Source organism: Cotesia typhae, unplaced genomic scaffold (assembly GCF_013202065.1).
Source record: "Cotesia typhae breed Kobodo isofemale line unplaced genomic scaffold, CoteBio_Ctyphae scaffold_58, whole genome shotgun sequence".
Lineage (NCBI taxonomy): Eukaryota > Metazoa > Arthropoda > Insecta > Hymenoptera > Braconidae > Cotesia > Cotesia typhae.
Window position 1 is genome coordinate 378,772 of NW_027423778.1, and position 18,497 is coordinate 397,268.

Consider the following 18,497-nt stretch of genomic DNA (forward strand, 5'->3'; position numbering starts at 1 on the left):
CTAAAAAATTAAAATCTGGAAAATTACCACGAATCGACACTGAAGATTCTTTAAAAATTCGAGTTATTCAATTTTCAAAGGTTTATTTGAAATTACTTCGACACCTGTGTTTTGGTCGATTCTATAATTTAATCAGTTCTTCTATCCAAAAAACGACGTTGATCGCTGCAAACCGCATCGAAATTAGTTGATTCATTCAAGAGATATCGCTGTCGATAGAAATCTCGAAAAAGAGTTTTTTTTTAATAATTTGAAAAACCTGTCAAATCAATTATTCTATAGTAAATTTATTGTTAAACTTAGAGAACTGCATCAATCGCCGTGAATTGTATCAAAATCGGTTGATTTTTTCGAGAGATATATAATGATTATAAAATCAACAAAACGTAATTTGTTCAATTCTTTATTATACCAAATTTCGTTCATTCGTTGGAGTGGGGGGGGAGGGGAGAAGTTGCCCGAGACAAAAAAAATTATAACTTGTTTTTATAAAGTACAAAAATGTTAAATGATAGAAATAACTTTACTTAAAAACTTAGAAAAATGAACATGGGATCGACATAAATCAATAAATTATTTTTATTTAATTTCAAATATATTGAAAGATTTAATTTAATCTTTTTGTATAATGATTATTAATTCAAAATTTTACGTATAAATAAATTTTTAATTAATTACTTCTCCTTTACTTCTTTTGTTTTGATGCACATCCAAATAACTGTTTAATTCACACAAAGCTCACGTTGTAATTATATAATAAGCAACCAGCTATTTACTAAACTTAAAAATGTGTACTAATATGATATACTATTTATCCCGCATGATTAATGAAAAATAATATTCGATACAAACTGATGTTCAAATTTTTTTATTTTTTAGTGTCATCAATTGGAAATATTTTTATGAATTTTACATTTTGATAATTAGACAAATCAAATAGCATTTTCCTTCAATCTAAAGAAAGATAAAATTACGATAAAAAAATTTACATTAAAATGTATGGTATAATATCTCAATAAAAAGTGATACCATAAACTTATGACTATATATATATATATATATATATATATATATATATATATATATATATATATATATATATATATATATATATATACATACATAAAGCTGTACAAAATTAAAAATTTTTGTTTTTACATGAACTAAATATTACAGTCAAACAGCTTTTTTGTAGAAACAATATAAATAGTGATTTTTATAAATCAGAACGTGTTTTAACTTAATGTTCGATGAAAAAAAAAATTTTAAATTGAAAAATAATGATAATGATATCATAACAAGTTAATAATTATAATTATAAATAAATGCCTATTAATGAATTATTACAATTTTTCGATTGTATTAAGCTTCATGATTAACACCGTTTTCACCATCAATAAGAGATTCTGATTGTTCAGCTTCTAAATCGTGAAATCTAAAAAAAAAAATGTTTGCATTAGAGAATGTTTTTTTTTTATTAGAAATTATTACTTTTCACTAAAACTGCATAGTGAAAAAATCATGCATACTTTTAATTGAATAAATAAAATTTCATTCACGTTGAAATTGATCATTTTTCGCTTTAGTTTTGCCTCAAAAGATTACACGCAGAATAGGATGACAAGGATGTGATGTGGGAAACTTAAGGATTAACAGCGGGCCTCCTCTTTTTCTCGCGTCGCACTCACTGTGGGAAATGGTATTATCCTTGTTGTACTTATGATTATAAAGCTATTGGAGTTTTGTTTTTCTTTTAAACAAACTAGTATTTCGAAAAAAAAAACGATCGGCTACAAAATAGGTAATTAAAAAATTTACTACGTTACGCAGCGATTTTTTTTTTAATTCTTCTCTGTCTAGGAGATAAATATTAAGCTGCAATCGTAAGGACCAGCTGTTAATAGCATAAAAAAAAAGTATGTGTATACTTATGTACGCACGTACGAAGTTATACTTCTTTGGTGTACCAAAATAAAGATCTTTCTAAAAATTTTATCTTTTGCGTTATTCTACGTTTGTAGAAAAACGACACTAATAATAGAAAAAAACGTATTTAATACATTGAAAGTTTTATTATAATACATTTTCTAGTTAAATAAAGTTCATTTAAATATCACAAAAAAAATTATTTCTACATAATTAAGAAAATCTGGAAATCGGTTGACCGCGTAGGCCAACCCTAGAACTTTCCGCTAAGTTTGCATTTAAAGCATCTTAAAATGTGTTTTGTGGTTAGTATTTGAGCTTTTCAAGTTCAAAGCATAGTTTTTCATATTTTGATCTCTTCGAGCCTAAAATGTATTTATTAAACAACTATAGTTTTTGAATGCGGCGTTCGATTTTTTTTGTACAAAAGTATTCCGCGCAGTTTTCAAAGTACAATAAGAAAATGTACAAGTTCATATTGACTGGTTGAGAAATTTCGAAGATATCTTAAAAAAATATCAAAAAAAAAAATTTTGTGAATTTTTAAACAACTATAACTTTTGATAGCGTCGTTCGAGTTTCATTTTCAAAAAAGCATTTGACACAGTCTTTTTAAACACAAAAAATGTATACATGGTTTTATTATGATTTTTTCGCACGCTTTAAAGTTATTTTTAAGAAACATAAAAATTCAAATTTTTTTTGGTTTTTTTTTGTTAAATTCCTTCAGAATGGCTCGATGGATTAGCTCTCAAATTTAACCAAATTCAAGTTTTGATAAACCCTTCCGAATGACGTGTCGTAGAATTCAATCGGTTGATTTGATTTTGAGAAACCGTACGACAAAAATTTATCTACACACACGGCTGGACAACTCGACGGGAGTAGTGAGAATGGCTTCCCGGGACCTCAAAACGTGGACATCCGAAGAAAACTCGACTGTTGAAAATCGGACCAAAATCAATAACTTTCTATTATTGGAAAATTTTAAATTTTCTTAACGGGAAATTAAATATATATATTTTATTCGGACTGATACAAAACACATGTTGTAGGTTCAGGAACACTCAAATAAATATCCTAAATACAGTTGTCAGTTCTCACGCAAGCATACGCAGATGTCCTTACTTTTACTTTGTTGGTAACTTTTTTTGAAAAACTAAACTGTTGACTAACTTTAGGGTGTCGGTTTTTTGTTAAGGTATGCGTGTGCATCGTAAAAATTTACTCTCATAATTTTTCCTTAACGCGCCAAAAGAAGTATAACTTCAAAAATGTTCTATTGTGTGAGTATTTAGAAATGTAAAATATGCCTCATTGAAAAAGAAAAAAACAAAATAGCTGTGGTTGGTACGAGTCGAAAATCGAAAGTGTAATTAATTTGAAGTTGTGTATAGTGAAGTTTAAAGTTTTATGAGACATGTATAGAGGTCAGATATGAAATACTTTGTCCCATTGATTGATGATAAACTATACGGTGATGTATAATTTTTTTGGTAAAAACAAAGCTGACGTTCTAAAATTATTATAAAATTGTTATTCATTACCTTATATTTTTATTTTTTCTCAACAGCCATGAGTGGAGAGGTTTCAAAACAGTCACTATTGGATCCCAGTTTTCATAACAAGACAGCGAGAATATGGTCAAGAATCCTAATAACATCGGTATTATGCTTAAATAAAATATATATGGATATTGAACCCTTTTCAGAAGTACATCAGCTATCATCGACATGGGTATCAATAAGCTACCTGATAATATACCTATTAATGATGATGTCAAAAAGCAGCTCCTGAACCGAATTTTTTAATTTTAGAATAATTTAAAATAATTAAAATTATGCTGTTTATAAATGGCTGATTCCACCGAATAAAATCACTTTTATGGGACGACCTCCTTCGATTTTTTTCAAATTTGGTGGAGGGATTTTGTACTTTGAAAAAACATTTTCTAGAAGTATTAGGTCGTAGTATGCAGCCGTTTCGAAATTATACATCTTTGAAATTCTAAAAGAATTTTTTTTTTTTTTTTCAAATTTTTCATCAACTTTTTTGGCTTGAAAAACTTTTTTCTTTTAATGAGGAAAATGTTTTTCTGAAAGCTAAGAGTTTTTCCTACAAAATATGTCATTTTTTCGAAGTACGTATTTTTTGTTTTTTTACAATCCAGTAAAACTAAATACTCGCTATTGATAATTCGATTGTTCGAAGTAGTAAAATAATTTTACATTTAACATTTAGTTTTTATTTAATGAATTTGCCGCCAAGAGATGACGCTAATGTTTCACTTTATTTTCTTACTCTCTTTATCCATAACTTCCAAGTGCAATGATTAAATCATTGACTTATTAATATTGATCGTTGATGGCTAATTGATGAAAATTAATGAAACTTCTACGTTATGTTTACTATGTCAATTTCGCGTCAAGAATTATACACTGTCCGAACCACAAGAAGAAGACCGGAAAATTGGCGGGGATCACCCCGTAAAAATGATTTTATTTGGTGGAACGACCCATATATATATATAACTTATACGTACCATAACCATAGAACTTCACTTAATAATGTACTCATAAATCCATTAAGAACCATAAATGTCCATTGGCGACTATTTGGCCATTCGAATTCTTCCCAATGACCGTAATGAAGAATGAAAAAAATTGGCCATAATAATGTAAGATTAAAAAGGCCTACAAATCCAAAAAACATAGGTATGTCCATTCGGTCTTCGTAATCAACATTTTTTTTTAAAAATACCACGTAAATGGTTTGAAAAAATGCGCTTAGCAAACTTAAAATTATTATCTTAGGATCTCTATTAATATCCATAGTTATATTGAATCGGCTAATTGAAACCTTAAACATATAAAACTTAAAATTACAAAAAAAAAAAAAAAAAATTTGTGAGAAATTGCTTTTATTTAAAATAGTTTCATTCAAATTATGATATATTTTATACTAAAATTTAAAAAATATATTCTTAATAAGCTGTCAAATCGCTCTTTGGGTCAAACCATAGATCATGAGTGTTTTGTAACTTGGTTATCACCCATACAGGAAAATACGACGGGGCCAGGTATGGGCCTCGCTTGGCGCAATGCTGTCAATCTCTGGCCCATGCTCGTAAACCCGCTTTGGCCCAGCTTTGGTAAAAGTCTGGGATGATAACAGGGTGCCAGGCTTGGTTGTTATCATTGGCCCAGGTATGATCGCCTAGGCTGGTCCATGCGTGGTAGCCAAATCTGGGCCATGCTTGCTAACCAAGGCTGTCCCAAGCTTGTCAGCCTATCTTGGCCCAAGGCTAGGTAATCAAAACTGCGCCACGTTTGATTGTCACTACTGGCCCATGCCTAGTTACCAGAACTGGATAATAGTTAATTTTCAAGTCTGGTTTATGCCATTTGATAAAAAATGATAAAAAAGAATTTTGTAAGTGTTATTTTTTTATTTTAATTTTGATGTAGAGCTTTTAATTTTAATGTTTAAAATTATCAATATTAAAAATTCAACTGTAAATTTTATATTTTAATTTTCTAAAGACTATATCAATTTTGACGGTACGCAAATGTTTTGGTTGAATAATGAATTTTCAATTTTAACGTTTGCTAACAAATATTCGTTGAGCAATAAATATTTACTGTTTAAAATTCTATTGTTTAATGATTAATTAACTTTGGATTTCCCATTGAATGGCCGTGGCTGGGGAATCTAATTCTGACTCAGGCTCGAGCAATCATTGGGCCGGCCAAGGCTTGGTTGCCCAGTCTTGGGTCGCCAATGAATGGCCAAGGCTAGGTTAGCCAGTCTTAGCCCAAGCTTGAGTAATCATTGGCATGGCCGAGGCTGGGTTAAGCATCCTGGCCCAGGCATGGGCCAATATAGGTACGCCAAAGCTAAGTTTCCCAGTACTGACCCAAGCCTGGCCCCTTTGTCAACTCTGGGGGTTTCCTGCATGGGCAATAGTTCAATAATGTATAATGAATTTCTTTAAAACGGCCATAATTTTTGACACATCATATAAATTAATAGGTATTAAAAAAAAAAATGTTCTGCAATCAATGATAAAATTAACTATCGTGAGTCGATTAAATATTTCAATCTTACTTTTGATAATATCTTATCTTGGTCTCTACCACTTGAAATTTAGACTAGAAATTAATTGTGTGAAGCCCCTTACCCAAAAATCTTTTGATAATTAAATTGGATTGTACTAACAAAGTGACGTTCTTTTCTATATGATTTAATCTATTAGAATTCAAATAATGTAGTGATTACATTTTTGAAAACTCAAACGGGGGATTTTGACCATATTTCAGAAAAATTAGTATATTAATTCGTTTGTTTACGAACTTTTTAATCAAATAAATGCTTTCTGAAAATGATAAATCCGTACTTCAAATTCTCAGTTACAATCACAGAGTAAATAGATGAGTGAAGCTCGAAAAAAGTAGTGGTTAAAAGTTTTAAGCGTTAAGGATTTATTTAATTTTTATAAAATTTTTTAACAGGAGTTTTGTTCGGCCAAATTTTGAAATCTCAACAAAAATGCCTACTATATATAGTCGCGTTCAATAATTTGAGTCGGTTTCTATGTTACGGTATTGCCAACTCTAAATTTAGAGGGCTCCAAACTCTAAAATGTGAAAATCATGAATTTTTCCATTTGTAAAACAATCGTAATGTAAAAAATAATATTTCTTAAATGTTAGAAACGTAAATAATGTCTTAAATAAATTGAATGTATCGTAAAATATGAAAAATAGAAAAACAGTTATTTGAAAATAAAGAAATTTGCAAATAAACTTATTCGTAAAATCAGTAAATTAAAGAAAAAAAAATTAAGAAAACGGTTGACTCTAAATGCCATCTCTGCAACTTCCCGCTAATTCCATATCTAAGTGCTTGAAATTGCACTTATGACGTTTTTTAACTCTAAGAGTTAGCTGTTCTAAAAGTTAGCTGTTCTAAGCTTTTGAGCTCTTCGAGCTCAAGAGTCTGATGGAAGTTTAATGAAACACTATTATTAAAATTTTCAAACTACAATTATTTTCGATTTTCACCCAGTTGGTAGCATTCAACGCAGTTTTTCAACTGCTATGATCAACTGTTGAACGAAAACTGATCAGACAGAAAATTTTAGAGAAATTTGAAAAATTCACATTTTTCGACAAAGATAACTCACGAACCAATCAACCGATTTCTGCGCTCTGGACAATGATCGACGTGTTATTTTGGGCTCTAATAATTATTTCATTTAATCAAAAACGATCCAGACAGAAATCCCGAATCCATTAAAAAAAAAAAAACACTTTTTTCGAAATTTTTCGTTTTCAATAACTCCTGAACGAATCAACCGATTCTGACGGAACTGGCGGCAATCAACGTGGTTTTTCAAGTTTAAGAGCGAATTAGTTGTTGGGATTGATCGGTGGAGCCGATCAAAAGATATTTCGAAAAAATCATTTTTGAAAAATTTTATTTTTAAGATTTCTTAAATTTTAGGGAAAGAAATTAATTCAAATTTTCACGAAACTTAAGGGCAATGATATGGTTTGAATCGTCACTAATCTCGATCCAATCGATTAAGTTGTTCAAAAGTTATTAGAGGTTTAGATACATACACACACATACACATAAATACAGCCGTACGGAAACCATCGCGGGAATAGCCAGGATAGCATCCTAGGACTTCAAAACGTCGAGATCTGATATTAACTTTATTTTTGCAAAACGAGGTAAAACTAACAACTTTCTGAATTTTCAAAAATTTTCAATTTTTTTTAGCGGAAAGTTAAAAAAGCATCATTAAAATGTCACTAACTTAAAAATTTTAAATAAATAACACTAGCCCACAAAAAAAAGGTGGTCTATACTTTTGACCGGACCTACCTAAGGCGCTAAATCCGAATCTGGAGTCAGTTTTGACCGGACACCCACAAAATTTTAAGTAAATTGCAAAAAACCATAAAAAATTGTGAAAAACTGCAGTCACAGCGATGAAAAAATTTTTGTAGACCCGAATCAAATATAATTTTTATATATTTTTATTTCCTGAATCTGAATCTAAACGTTAATTAGCCCGTTCAGTCGTCAAAATTTGAAAAAATTGCGAAAAACCTAAAAAAATTGCAGGAAATCATGAAAAATCGAAATTATCGAGATGAAAAGACTTTTTGGATTCAGACTGAGTATGATTTTTGTGTATTTTGTTCTCCTGAATTTGAATTTGAAATCTTGTCCCATTAACGTTTTAAAATAAAAAAAAATCGCAAAAAATCAAAATAATCTAAAAAATTTCAGTTATAAATATGAGAAGAAATCTATTAAGTACGATTGATAATGACTTAACGGATAAAAATAAAAATTTTGTTAAGTCCGTACGTGCGACGATAACTACATCTCTACTAATTAAATAGCAATTTAGGCTTTAATTTTCAGATGATCCGTTTTTGAGTTATCGAACCGACCGTGGAGGGGGAAATTTTTTCTGGTGCTCTACGAAATTGTTTATAACTTTGTAATAATTAAATATTTTTCAATAAAAATTTAGGGTAAGAATCTTTGATGTACCCTTAATAAAATAAAAAAAAATCCGATCCTCAAATTCCTTTATTTTTCCTGTCGAAAAAATTCCCGAAAGTCACCTATTTTTTTCGATCGTCACTATGGTATTCCTCCTTAATAGATTTTTTCTCATCTTGACAACTGCAATTTTCGAATTTTTTTGATTTTTTGAGATTTTTTTAATTTTACATAATATTTTATTAATATTGAATAGAGATTCTTAAAAACCCGTCATCACTTCTAATATATTATTGAGTCGAGATATCATTGAATACAGTTAGTACTGAGTAAATTTAACGTTGAATGAAGTTAGTATCGAGTAGTAAAAGAATTGAGTATTTTTTTTTTTTTTTTTTTTTTTTTTTAAGTTATCAAATTATCTTAGTGGAGTACAGTATGTCGGTAGAGTTAAGTAATCTGGAGTACAGTTGTGTTACTGCCAAAAATTTTTAGAGTCGTAAATATTACCATTTTTATGCCCTCCGGGCGGAAAGTGGCAACTTTCGCCCCACTGCGCTAAATAAAGTTGCCGCTTCCCGCCTCCGTCGGACAAAAAAATAGTATACAGCCCTTGAAAAGTCAAAAAGAAAACCTCAGATCACACGTTTGTCGACCTCGGCTTCGCCTCGGCCAACAATACATACGATCTAAGGCTTTTCTTATTCTCCTTTCCAAGCATGTAATATACTATTAAAACTTAAGGAGGTACTGCGGCAAGTAAAGACACCAATAGGTTATGGCTATTGGTTTCTTTCTTACGCACTAGTGCTGTCTCTCTTTACAGATTATCGCTCACTTACTTCCACTCAAGTAAAATATCGAAAAGCGCTAACTTCAAACATTTTTTATAACTCTAACTCTAACTACGGTCAGGATAGGGAATAAATGTTAGATGTACGATTTTTGATTGCTAATATTTCGAAAATTAACACCGCAAGAACTATTAAAAAAAATTTGTTCGTATAGAGGACACTTAGAAGTACGGGTATTCAAGAATTGAAGAATATTGTAAGAAAAGTGATTTTGCATAGTACCTCCTTAAATTCAGCCGATACTAAAATTGAAATTCATTGAAATTGGACGATCTAAGCTTCAAAATTCATGAAATAAGCCGTTTCTAAACTTGGAAATTCGTAAAATCAGTCGATTAATGAAATACGTTTATTTGGAGCGTAATCACTCTAATATAGATGTAATATTAAACATATTTACCTATAAAATGAGGTTTTACGTATTTTTAATTATCAAAATCGAAAAATTCAGTTGTTGATTAAATAATAGAAAAAAAAAATTCAATATATGTCATGGATTTATGAATTCTTTATTTAAGATTCCAAACTTTTTATATTGCTATTGTTCTCTTCATTTTGAAATTCAAAAATTTTAATTTTTTTCAAAACTTAATAAAAATTTTAAAACAGGTTCATATATTATAAATAACCTATAATAATATTGAACTGTACATAATTTAAACGAATACAAAAAAAAATTATGCAATGATTGTCGTTACGGAATAATTAAACATTAATAATGTTCAATGCATAATTATGTTTAAATAATCGTTTCGTAAGATTTAATTTAAAAACATGACATGGAAATAATCCAGTGGGTACTTGAAAAAATAAAGGGATTTTCAAAATGTCAAAAATCATCATTTCCGTGACTATGTCTTTTGACAACTTTTGTCTCAGAAAAGATATCTCATTTTTGGAAACACTACTTTAAACCTGATGACATTCCGTTTGATTTAACTTATAATACTCTAACTTTTCAAAAATTTTTGACTTTCCGTCTCGGATGCGGCCGAATGGTGTTTTTTAAGTAACAAACACTAATTAAATAATGAATTGTGAGAATTATGATGAAGGAACTCGAATGTATTCAAACAAATTTTCATCTCATATTAAAAAAAAAAATTTATTTTCGACAAAAGAAAAATGTTTCTGTTTACTTACCATTCCAAAAATGTTAATTAATACGGCCAATAATTTTGATATGGAAAATTTGTCATTGCTGCTACTTGGAAAAAATGAAGCTAAAAATAATGTGAATAAGCTGGATGCCGCTGACACCACAGTCATATTTCCGGTTTCCATTCGGGATAGTAGAATTTGGAAAGTATAGTTGGCCATAAATAAAATAAGGCAAAATAACAAAGCAATTTTAGCGACTTTTGGTATAGAAAATTTGTGAGCTTGACGACGTGCATGCTCCCCAGCACGAATGCTAGCTGGATAACTGAGCCTTGATAATAACGCTTCAATCGCATCTCCTTCAGACATATGCCGAACTTCGGCTAATTTACTAAATCGTACAGCTCGAATAGAAGAATCATCACTTTCTGTTCCAGACGAACGATCATGATGTGCTGATTTTTTTATTGGAACAAACGTTGGATCACTCAAACTGGTATTATTAACCTCAGAATAAAAATTTTCGTCTTCTGCATTGGGATCTACAAATGTGTAAGTTGAAGATCTGTTGCACTGATCTTTCCATGGAGGCCAAAAACATAATCCCAGTAGATAAATTGTTAACATTGATAGATTTATGTATGTACTAAAAAATGGCTTTTTAAATGCTGTTTCTGAATAAATGTACTGTAATAAAATGGAAAAATAAAAAAGTAAAATAAATATTTGTTATCAATAAAAATGTAATACATAAAAATAGCAGAATGGTCAACATTTAATATCTAAGAGGAGTACTATATTTTATTAATTATTTACGATTTTTAATTGAATAAATAGTTCACGTGGTTAATTGAATTTATTTTAATGGATTAAAATCTGAAGAAGCAATCTTAATTAGTTCCAAAAAGACAAAAGTACGTTTATAATGATGTATTTACATATGAGTGATTTTATGAAAAAGTAGAAAAATTTCCTTTTTTAACTTTCCGCTGAGAAAATCGAAGATTTTCAAAAATCGGGAAGTTATTGTTTTCATTCCGTTTTGCAAAAATTGAATTTTCATCAGATTTCAGATCTCGACGTTTTAAGGCCACCGGAAGCTTCCCTGATGACCCCCGCGATGTTGTCACTATGTATGTATGTATGTATGTATGTATGTACGCGCGCGCGCGTGTGTGTGTGTGTGTGTGTGTGTGTGAAAACCGCTTATAATTTTTGAACGACTAAGCCGATCGGAACCTACCCAACGGCGTTCTAAAAAGTTTATTCACATTTAGATTTCCTGTGAATTTCAACCGATTCGGACCGATAGATTTTGAGAAATTTTGAGAAAACTACAAAAAAAAGAAAAAAATTTTTTTTTGAAAGCGGTTTTTTTGGAATAACTTTTGAACGGCTTAATCGATTCATTTCAAAAACTAATCTGCCTTTAAGCTTAAAAAACCACGTTGATCGCCGCTAGTGTGGTCAAAATCGGTTGATTCGTTCGGGAGATATCGTGAACGAAAGAAAACCGAACGAAAAGAAACCGTTTTCGATGAAGTAAAATAATCGTTGAAGCTCAAAAAACTATGTCGATCGCTGCCAAGAACGTGAAAATCGATTGATTGGTTCGAGAGATATCTTGAACGATATATTTGGAAACAAGTGTTTTTTTAACATAACTCCGACACTTTTTGGAATAACTTTCAAACGACTTAATTAACCGATCAATTCCAAAAACTAATCTGCTTTTAACTTAAAAAAAACCACGTCGATCACCGCCAAAATCGGTCGATTCGTACGAGAGATATCGGGGACAAAAGAAACCCGAAAAAATGGTTTTTTCGGAGTTACTCTAAAATTCCTAGTTTGATCAATTCAAACTCAAAGATTTGATATGAGACTGAAAAAAACTGCGTCGAATGCCGCCAACCGCGTGAAAATCGGTTTATTCATTCAAAATGCAATTTGCAAAATGCAAAATGCAATTTTAAGCGCCTAGGTATGGATTTAGCGGGAAGTTGCAGGGATGGCGTTTAGGGTTAACCGTTTTCCTAATTTTTTTTTTTTTAATTTTGAGAGACTCTTACTTCTTCAATAGAATAATTTAAAACACGAAAAATAACTTTCGAAATCAATAAATATCAAGATCGTTTAGTCTCAAAAAAACCTTTTGATATATTTAAAAAAAAATTTCTTTGTTTCCCGTGAAGAAAATTAAAAATTTTTTTTGATTGCAAAATTATCGTTTCCAGCCTGATTTTAAAAAATGGAGCTTTTATTTGACCACGACGTTTTGGAGTTATAAAAACTTAATATGACCTATTAGAAACTAAGAACACTTAAAGATTCTAACTGTAAATTCGTAAACTAGAATGTGGTTAGTATCAATTAATTCCAGCAGATGGCGTGTGGATAGAAAATTCTCTCCTACCTAGAAAGTTGACTTAAATATTTGATAGTCCAAATTAAATACCGATTGGATTTACTCTTTGAGTAGTATCTGTTTCCAACAGCAAGTGCATTTCATTTGCTGTTGATGTTTTGACTTGCTCAACTATAAGTGATTCGATGCCCATCAAAGTATTTTCGTGATGAAAATATTATTTTAAAAAAATTTTTACAAAACATGCATTAATTCTTTTTTATAATTTTATTTTCAATTTTCTTTAATTCTGATAAGTAATTTTTTTGAAAAGAAATATTCTCTTCTTTCCCTGTAAAACTGAATAAGTCTTATCAAGTCTTAATAACTCTTTGAGAAAGTCCGAAATTACAAGGAAAATTTGACTTTTGAAGAGTTTTGCTGAATTTTGACGACTTATTAAGTCTTTCCTTTACTTAGTTAGGGATGTGAAGACTTTCGAAAAGTCTTATTCAGAGTTATAAAGACTTTTCAAGAGTTTTTTCTGAGAATTATTTCCACAAGGGACGCTATCAAGGATAGGCAGTAGTCTATGTATTTTTAGGTATTTTATTTTTCTAGTTAGTTTTTAGAAATGTTTTAAATGAACTACTTTGGAGCTTCGTCAGGAGTCAGACTGTGTGTTTTTTTTACTTTCCCAAAAATTTCATCTTATTGGATCGCCAAATTTATCTAAGATATAATTAGGAAAATGAAATATTTGGAAATTGAAAAAACTTTGAGTGCTGTCTAACCGTAAGTTAAAACCCTCAGCTTTTAAAATAAAGAAGAACAATTTTTTCTGTCTGTATAGATTTATTGTAGTTTTATTAAAAAACTAACGACAATGTGTTTATTTAAAGATTATTGAGGGGGTTTTCTGGTTTGACGCCCTAATTTTTGAGTGTTTTTTGGGATTTTTTTGTGAATACCAATGAAGAGATAGAACTTGGAACTTTTACCATTTATTTATACATATTTCAAGAGCATACAGTTCAATTTTAGCTAAAAATATTCAGTAAAATTAAAATTATAATAGTCTGAAGACACCCGCCTCGAAAAAATGGACTCTAACTTCCTACACGATATCAGCTGATGGGCTTATCTGAAACAAAAAAAAACCTGGTGGGGTTTTAATCTGTATGCTTAAATACACCGTGTGGACTACGATTAAAAAAATTTTGAAAATTTCTACTTTTTTTGTATTAAAAAGTTGACAAAAAATACATGAAATTCGGACTTTTTTGTTCCGATGTTTGTCAAAAATCCAATTTTCAAAATTTCTTTTTGATCATAATCCACTCGATGTATTTAAGTGTACAGATTAAAACCCCGCTGGGTTTTTAGATAGATTTCTTCAGGAATCTATCTATTGTAGCCGGTCTCATGTCGTAATTTTAAGAAAATTTTGTCATCTTTAAGAAAAGATGAACAAAATCGGCCGGTTAGTTTACAAGTTGTGGGTGTTAGAAAATTTTTTTTATTTAAAAAAATTTTTAATTTCGTAGATTTTATGAAATCAATTGTCCAGATGTAACAGATAGATGAAACCTTAAACTTCATTTAATTACCTTCAATTGAAACCATCGTTTGCCTGGTTTTGATGATTTTTTAAAGCAATTCCGGATTTGGAAAAATTTTACATTAACGTTTCTCGGCCCTTTTTGGTCAAATAATTTTTAAATCGTAAAAAATAGCTTAAATCTATCAAATTTATGTTAAAATTCACATAATTATCTTTAATTTAAGCTATTTTTCGTCGCCTTATGATATTTTTTTCAATTTATTTCGCAGTTGGGAAAATTAAAAAAAAAAATAAAGAATAAATTGATTTTTAACTTTTGCCATCAAATGACTTTCATCTTTACAAATTCTATTTTTTACCCAAAATATCTATCCAGATGTATTTAAATATCTATTTATTGTAGTCTGTTTCACATTGTTATTTGCAAAATTTAATAAAAATAAATTCCACGACATAATTGCTTTTAATGACGTGTTTTCTTCAATATTTAAACAAGAAATCTACCTATCCGTACACGGAAAGAAAATTGAAGGAATTTTTACTATTTTACTATCGTAATTTTTATTAAATCAAATAGTAACGATGGAGTATACTTCTCATTTAGTAATTCTAATGATCTACTATTGTAAATTTTATTCAACAAATAAGGCTAGTAAGAAACTTAAAAAGTCGTATAATATAGAGCAAATTATACAATATGTGTTTGTGAACTTTACAAGCCAATTTTCTGATATTATGGAGAACGCGAGCGTCCATTTTTTCCAGGCGGGTGTCTTCAGACCTTTCAGACCTGTCATTTTCGGCGAGCCCTCGGAAAAGAGATGCGTCCGCGTTGACAGCAGGACCATTTGAAGTGAAAAAAAATATGTCCTTTAGTTAAGACTTCAAACTAAAACTTGGACGAAGGAAACAAAAAAAATGAAAATTGAATTTTCGGCAGAGGTTTTTACAAAAAAATAAAAAATTTGGCTTAAATTTTGCGGCCTTTTTTTTTAATAGTTGTAATTAAAAAAAACTCTTCGTCCCAGACCTTGTAAATTATATCTCGAAGAAGATCTCTCTAAAATTTCGTCAAGATCGGTTGAGTAATTCTCGAGAAATCTTGACAATCGTATTTGAAAACATAGTTTTGAGAAAAACGTGTTTAAAGTTTTGAGTGACAATGAAATAGCGTCTTGAGCGCGCAACTTTTTAAAACTGTATCTCCGAAACTGTTACTCGGAGCAATTAGAAACTTCCCTATTTCCAAGATGAAAAGAAATAGGACAATATTCGAGAGATGTTGTAAAATTTAATATAAGACAATAAACAAAAAATCGATTTTTGAAAATCGTGAAATCCATGTGAAGAGATTTTGAGTAAAGAATAGCTGTTTTTTTTTTGTTTTTATTTTTTGAGGGAAGTTGTTCCTCAGAAACAACTATATTTTCATCATCAGAATCATACTAATGCAGAAGCATGCTATTTCAATTCACAAAAAAAATGTAACTTGAAAACTAAATGAAGGTAGTATATAAAAAAAAGGTGTAAGTACCTGAGTGAGTTTGGAACTAGACATCCAAATAATATTAACTAATAATAATATTAGAAGTCCTATAATAAGTTTCTGAGATTTATTCATTATGAATTTGAATCCGTTTGGATTTTCTTTCTACATCAAGTTGTCTTTCATCCTAAGAGTTTCAAGACGAGCTCGTCAGCTTAACTTTTATTCCATTTAACCTGTAGCATAAAAAAATGTTTGTTAAAAAAAAAAGTTGAGAGAAAATGCTGAATAAATATGAGTATTTTAATACCTAATACTGCAAATTTATAGCAAAAATTCTCATTGATTTATAAGAAATCATTATTAGGAAATAATAGTAAAATATACTTTTTAGGCATCTAATAGATATTAGTTTATATGAGGGATATAAAAATCTTAGCAAAACATCCAGAACGTAAATTAAGTATTTCATTAAAATTTGTAGAATTGATTAAAGATTTGTTTAAATGACAGAACAATATTCATACTAATCTAGCTATAATTATTTATCTATAATTAGAGATAAATAATAATTTATATATATATATAAATTATAATAATTATATAATTCTAAATTGACGATGAAAATATAAACAAGCTTTGATCAGTTATGTTCAGACGTTTTCAGTTTTAAGCAAAATTTATTTTCATTTAGATCATAAAAATTCTGAAAGTTTATCATAATAACATATCTATTCAACGTCTTTAAATAGTAACTCTGAAAAATTTCGATTAAATTATATTTCTTTTTTTTTTTTAAAGTCACTGTCCAAAGCAAAACAAACAACCCGCTACATTTTGTAAAGATTCACCTATTAAGAGTATTTTGTTTTTTAATGAATTAAAATGTACATTATGCACAATTAGATATCATGAAATATTGAAATTGTAAGAATAGTAATTGGTTATAAGAATTGAGTTCAGAAAAAAGGATAAAATTTTCTGTTATTAAAACAGTAAGTTCTACAATTGAATAAGAAACCTATCAAAGTATGATTTAGAAATGAGTGTTTTTATGGATCCACACAATCATTCTTAAAAATGCTGGTATATATAATAATAATAACGACAACAGATGAATTTTTAGAACTATCCAGTCGTAAAAAATAATTTTATGCTAACCAAATTTTCTTTTAGTATTTATTTTTTATTTAAATTACCGGCATGCTTTGGTTTTCAATCGGATTTCATGTATTTCTACTACCTCCAGATATTTTTAATCTAACTAGAATAGCGAAAATTTCGGAGATATAGATACTGTTTTGCACACGAGCACTTGTGTCCAATGTCGTTTTTAGAATAAATAACGAATCAATTTACACATAGTCGGCAACATGTATTTCTCCGTTCTCCCGTCCACGTACAAACGTACATGAAAACATCTCCATGTAAAGAACTTTACGTAAGATATTTCTACTGAATATATTTCTAGGGAATATTTGTACAGGAAAAATTTGTCTATTTAACAATAATTATATGCAAAAATAAGTCTATGTAAATGTAAAAGAACTCTATTCGAGATTAATTCTGTAAAAAGATAATTTAGGTTTAAAGTAAATCCGTGAGTCGACATCTCCATGTAAAATAAGTATATGTAAATTTACTGTAGTATCTGTAATCGGGCTCACTGAATTTGGCCCCACTTTTTTCGATTTTCGGATTTTTTTTATTTTTAATTGTTTGTTCGTTAATGTTCGAGTGTAAAAATTGTTTGTTCGTCTTTTATTTATTTATAAATAATTAAACAAATGGTCACCCTTAAGTTGGCTCCCCTTACTAGATATCTTTATTTTTATCGCTCAGATTAATTAATTTTGATCAATTATCGTTTGTTCGACGACTATTGGTGATTGTTCGATCATAAAAACAATTAAATTTCCAATTATTAATTATTTTATATCTAATAAGCAGACCATCACCTCACGCCTACATTGCGCATGCGCCGATTTTGTCCGTCAGCTGGCAATGGCCATATTTATTAGCGTTTTGTTAACGAGTGTGTTTATTAAATTTTTTGAAATGCTAAATGGTTGACAGTTTTATGATTAAAGGAAAATCACGCTCACGCCCTTGTTATGAATATATGGATCCCAAATATTTGCAGTTAGAATATTTGCAATAAATATTATGAAATTTTTTCTAAATCAAGCTTTTAATTAAGCGCTTAAGTCACAAATTTATAAAAGTACACTCAAATTTCATCATTTAATCCAAACTTCTTCATTTCTTAAATAATTTTGGTAATTATACAAATCAATGTTCATTCTTAGTTAAAAACCAAGTCAAAATACTAAAGTTATTTTTTATAAGATACCACATAGTGAAGATTCATTTCAAAACATTCAGAAAAATAAATTATATAAGTATTGAGACACTGAAGTCAAATAATTTATCTTTTCCTAATTTACTTTAAGATTTAAATTAATTACTCAATGAAAGATAATAAAAATTAAGCAGATTGAATTAATTAATAAAGAATCTATATTACTTGAATAACAATGTGAAAATGATAAAGATAAGTCACACAATTATAAATTCAAATATTTTGAAGGTTATATTTAAAAAAAAATTAGCTTAAAATTTTTAAAATTAAAGATCGAAACTTATTATTGCATATTTAATCTAAAAAAATACTATATTTTAATGTTAACTATA

General features: G+C 29.2%; 1 protein-coding gene across 6 annotated transcripts; it reads right to left on the minus strand.

The window, feature by feature from the left end:
- Window positions 1-1,104: 1,104 nt before the first annotated feature.
- On the minus strand, window positions 1,105-18,282 carry LOC141537063 (solute carrier family 35 member F5). Of its 6 annotated transcripts, none has more exons than XM_074257886.1 (6): window positions 17,620-18,282; window positions 15,852-16,039; window positions 10,449-11,093; window positions 4,469-4,800; window positions 3,474-3,719; window positions 1,105-1,435 (listed from the first exon to the last, which is right to left on the minus strand). In XM_074257886.1, the coding sequence occupies exons 2-6, from the start codon at window positions 15,936-15,938 to the stop codon at window positions 1,363-1,365; spliced, it is 1,383 nt and encodes a 460-aa protein (XP_074113987.1). In that variant the 5' UTR covers window positions 15,939-16,039; window positions 17,620-18,282; the 3' UTR covers window positions 1,105-1,362. The 6 variants fall into 6 exon arrangements, with proteins under 6 accessions (XP_074113987.1, XP_074113984.1, XP_074113983.1 ...); XM_074257883.1 differs by having other exon boundaries at window positions 17,599-18,282; XM_074257882.1 differs by lacking the exon at window positions 17,620-18,282 and adding an exon at window positions 17,003-17,569.
- Window positions 18,283-18,497: the final 215 nt, after the last annotated feature.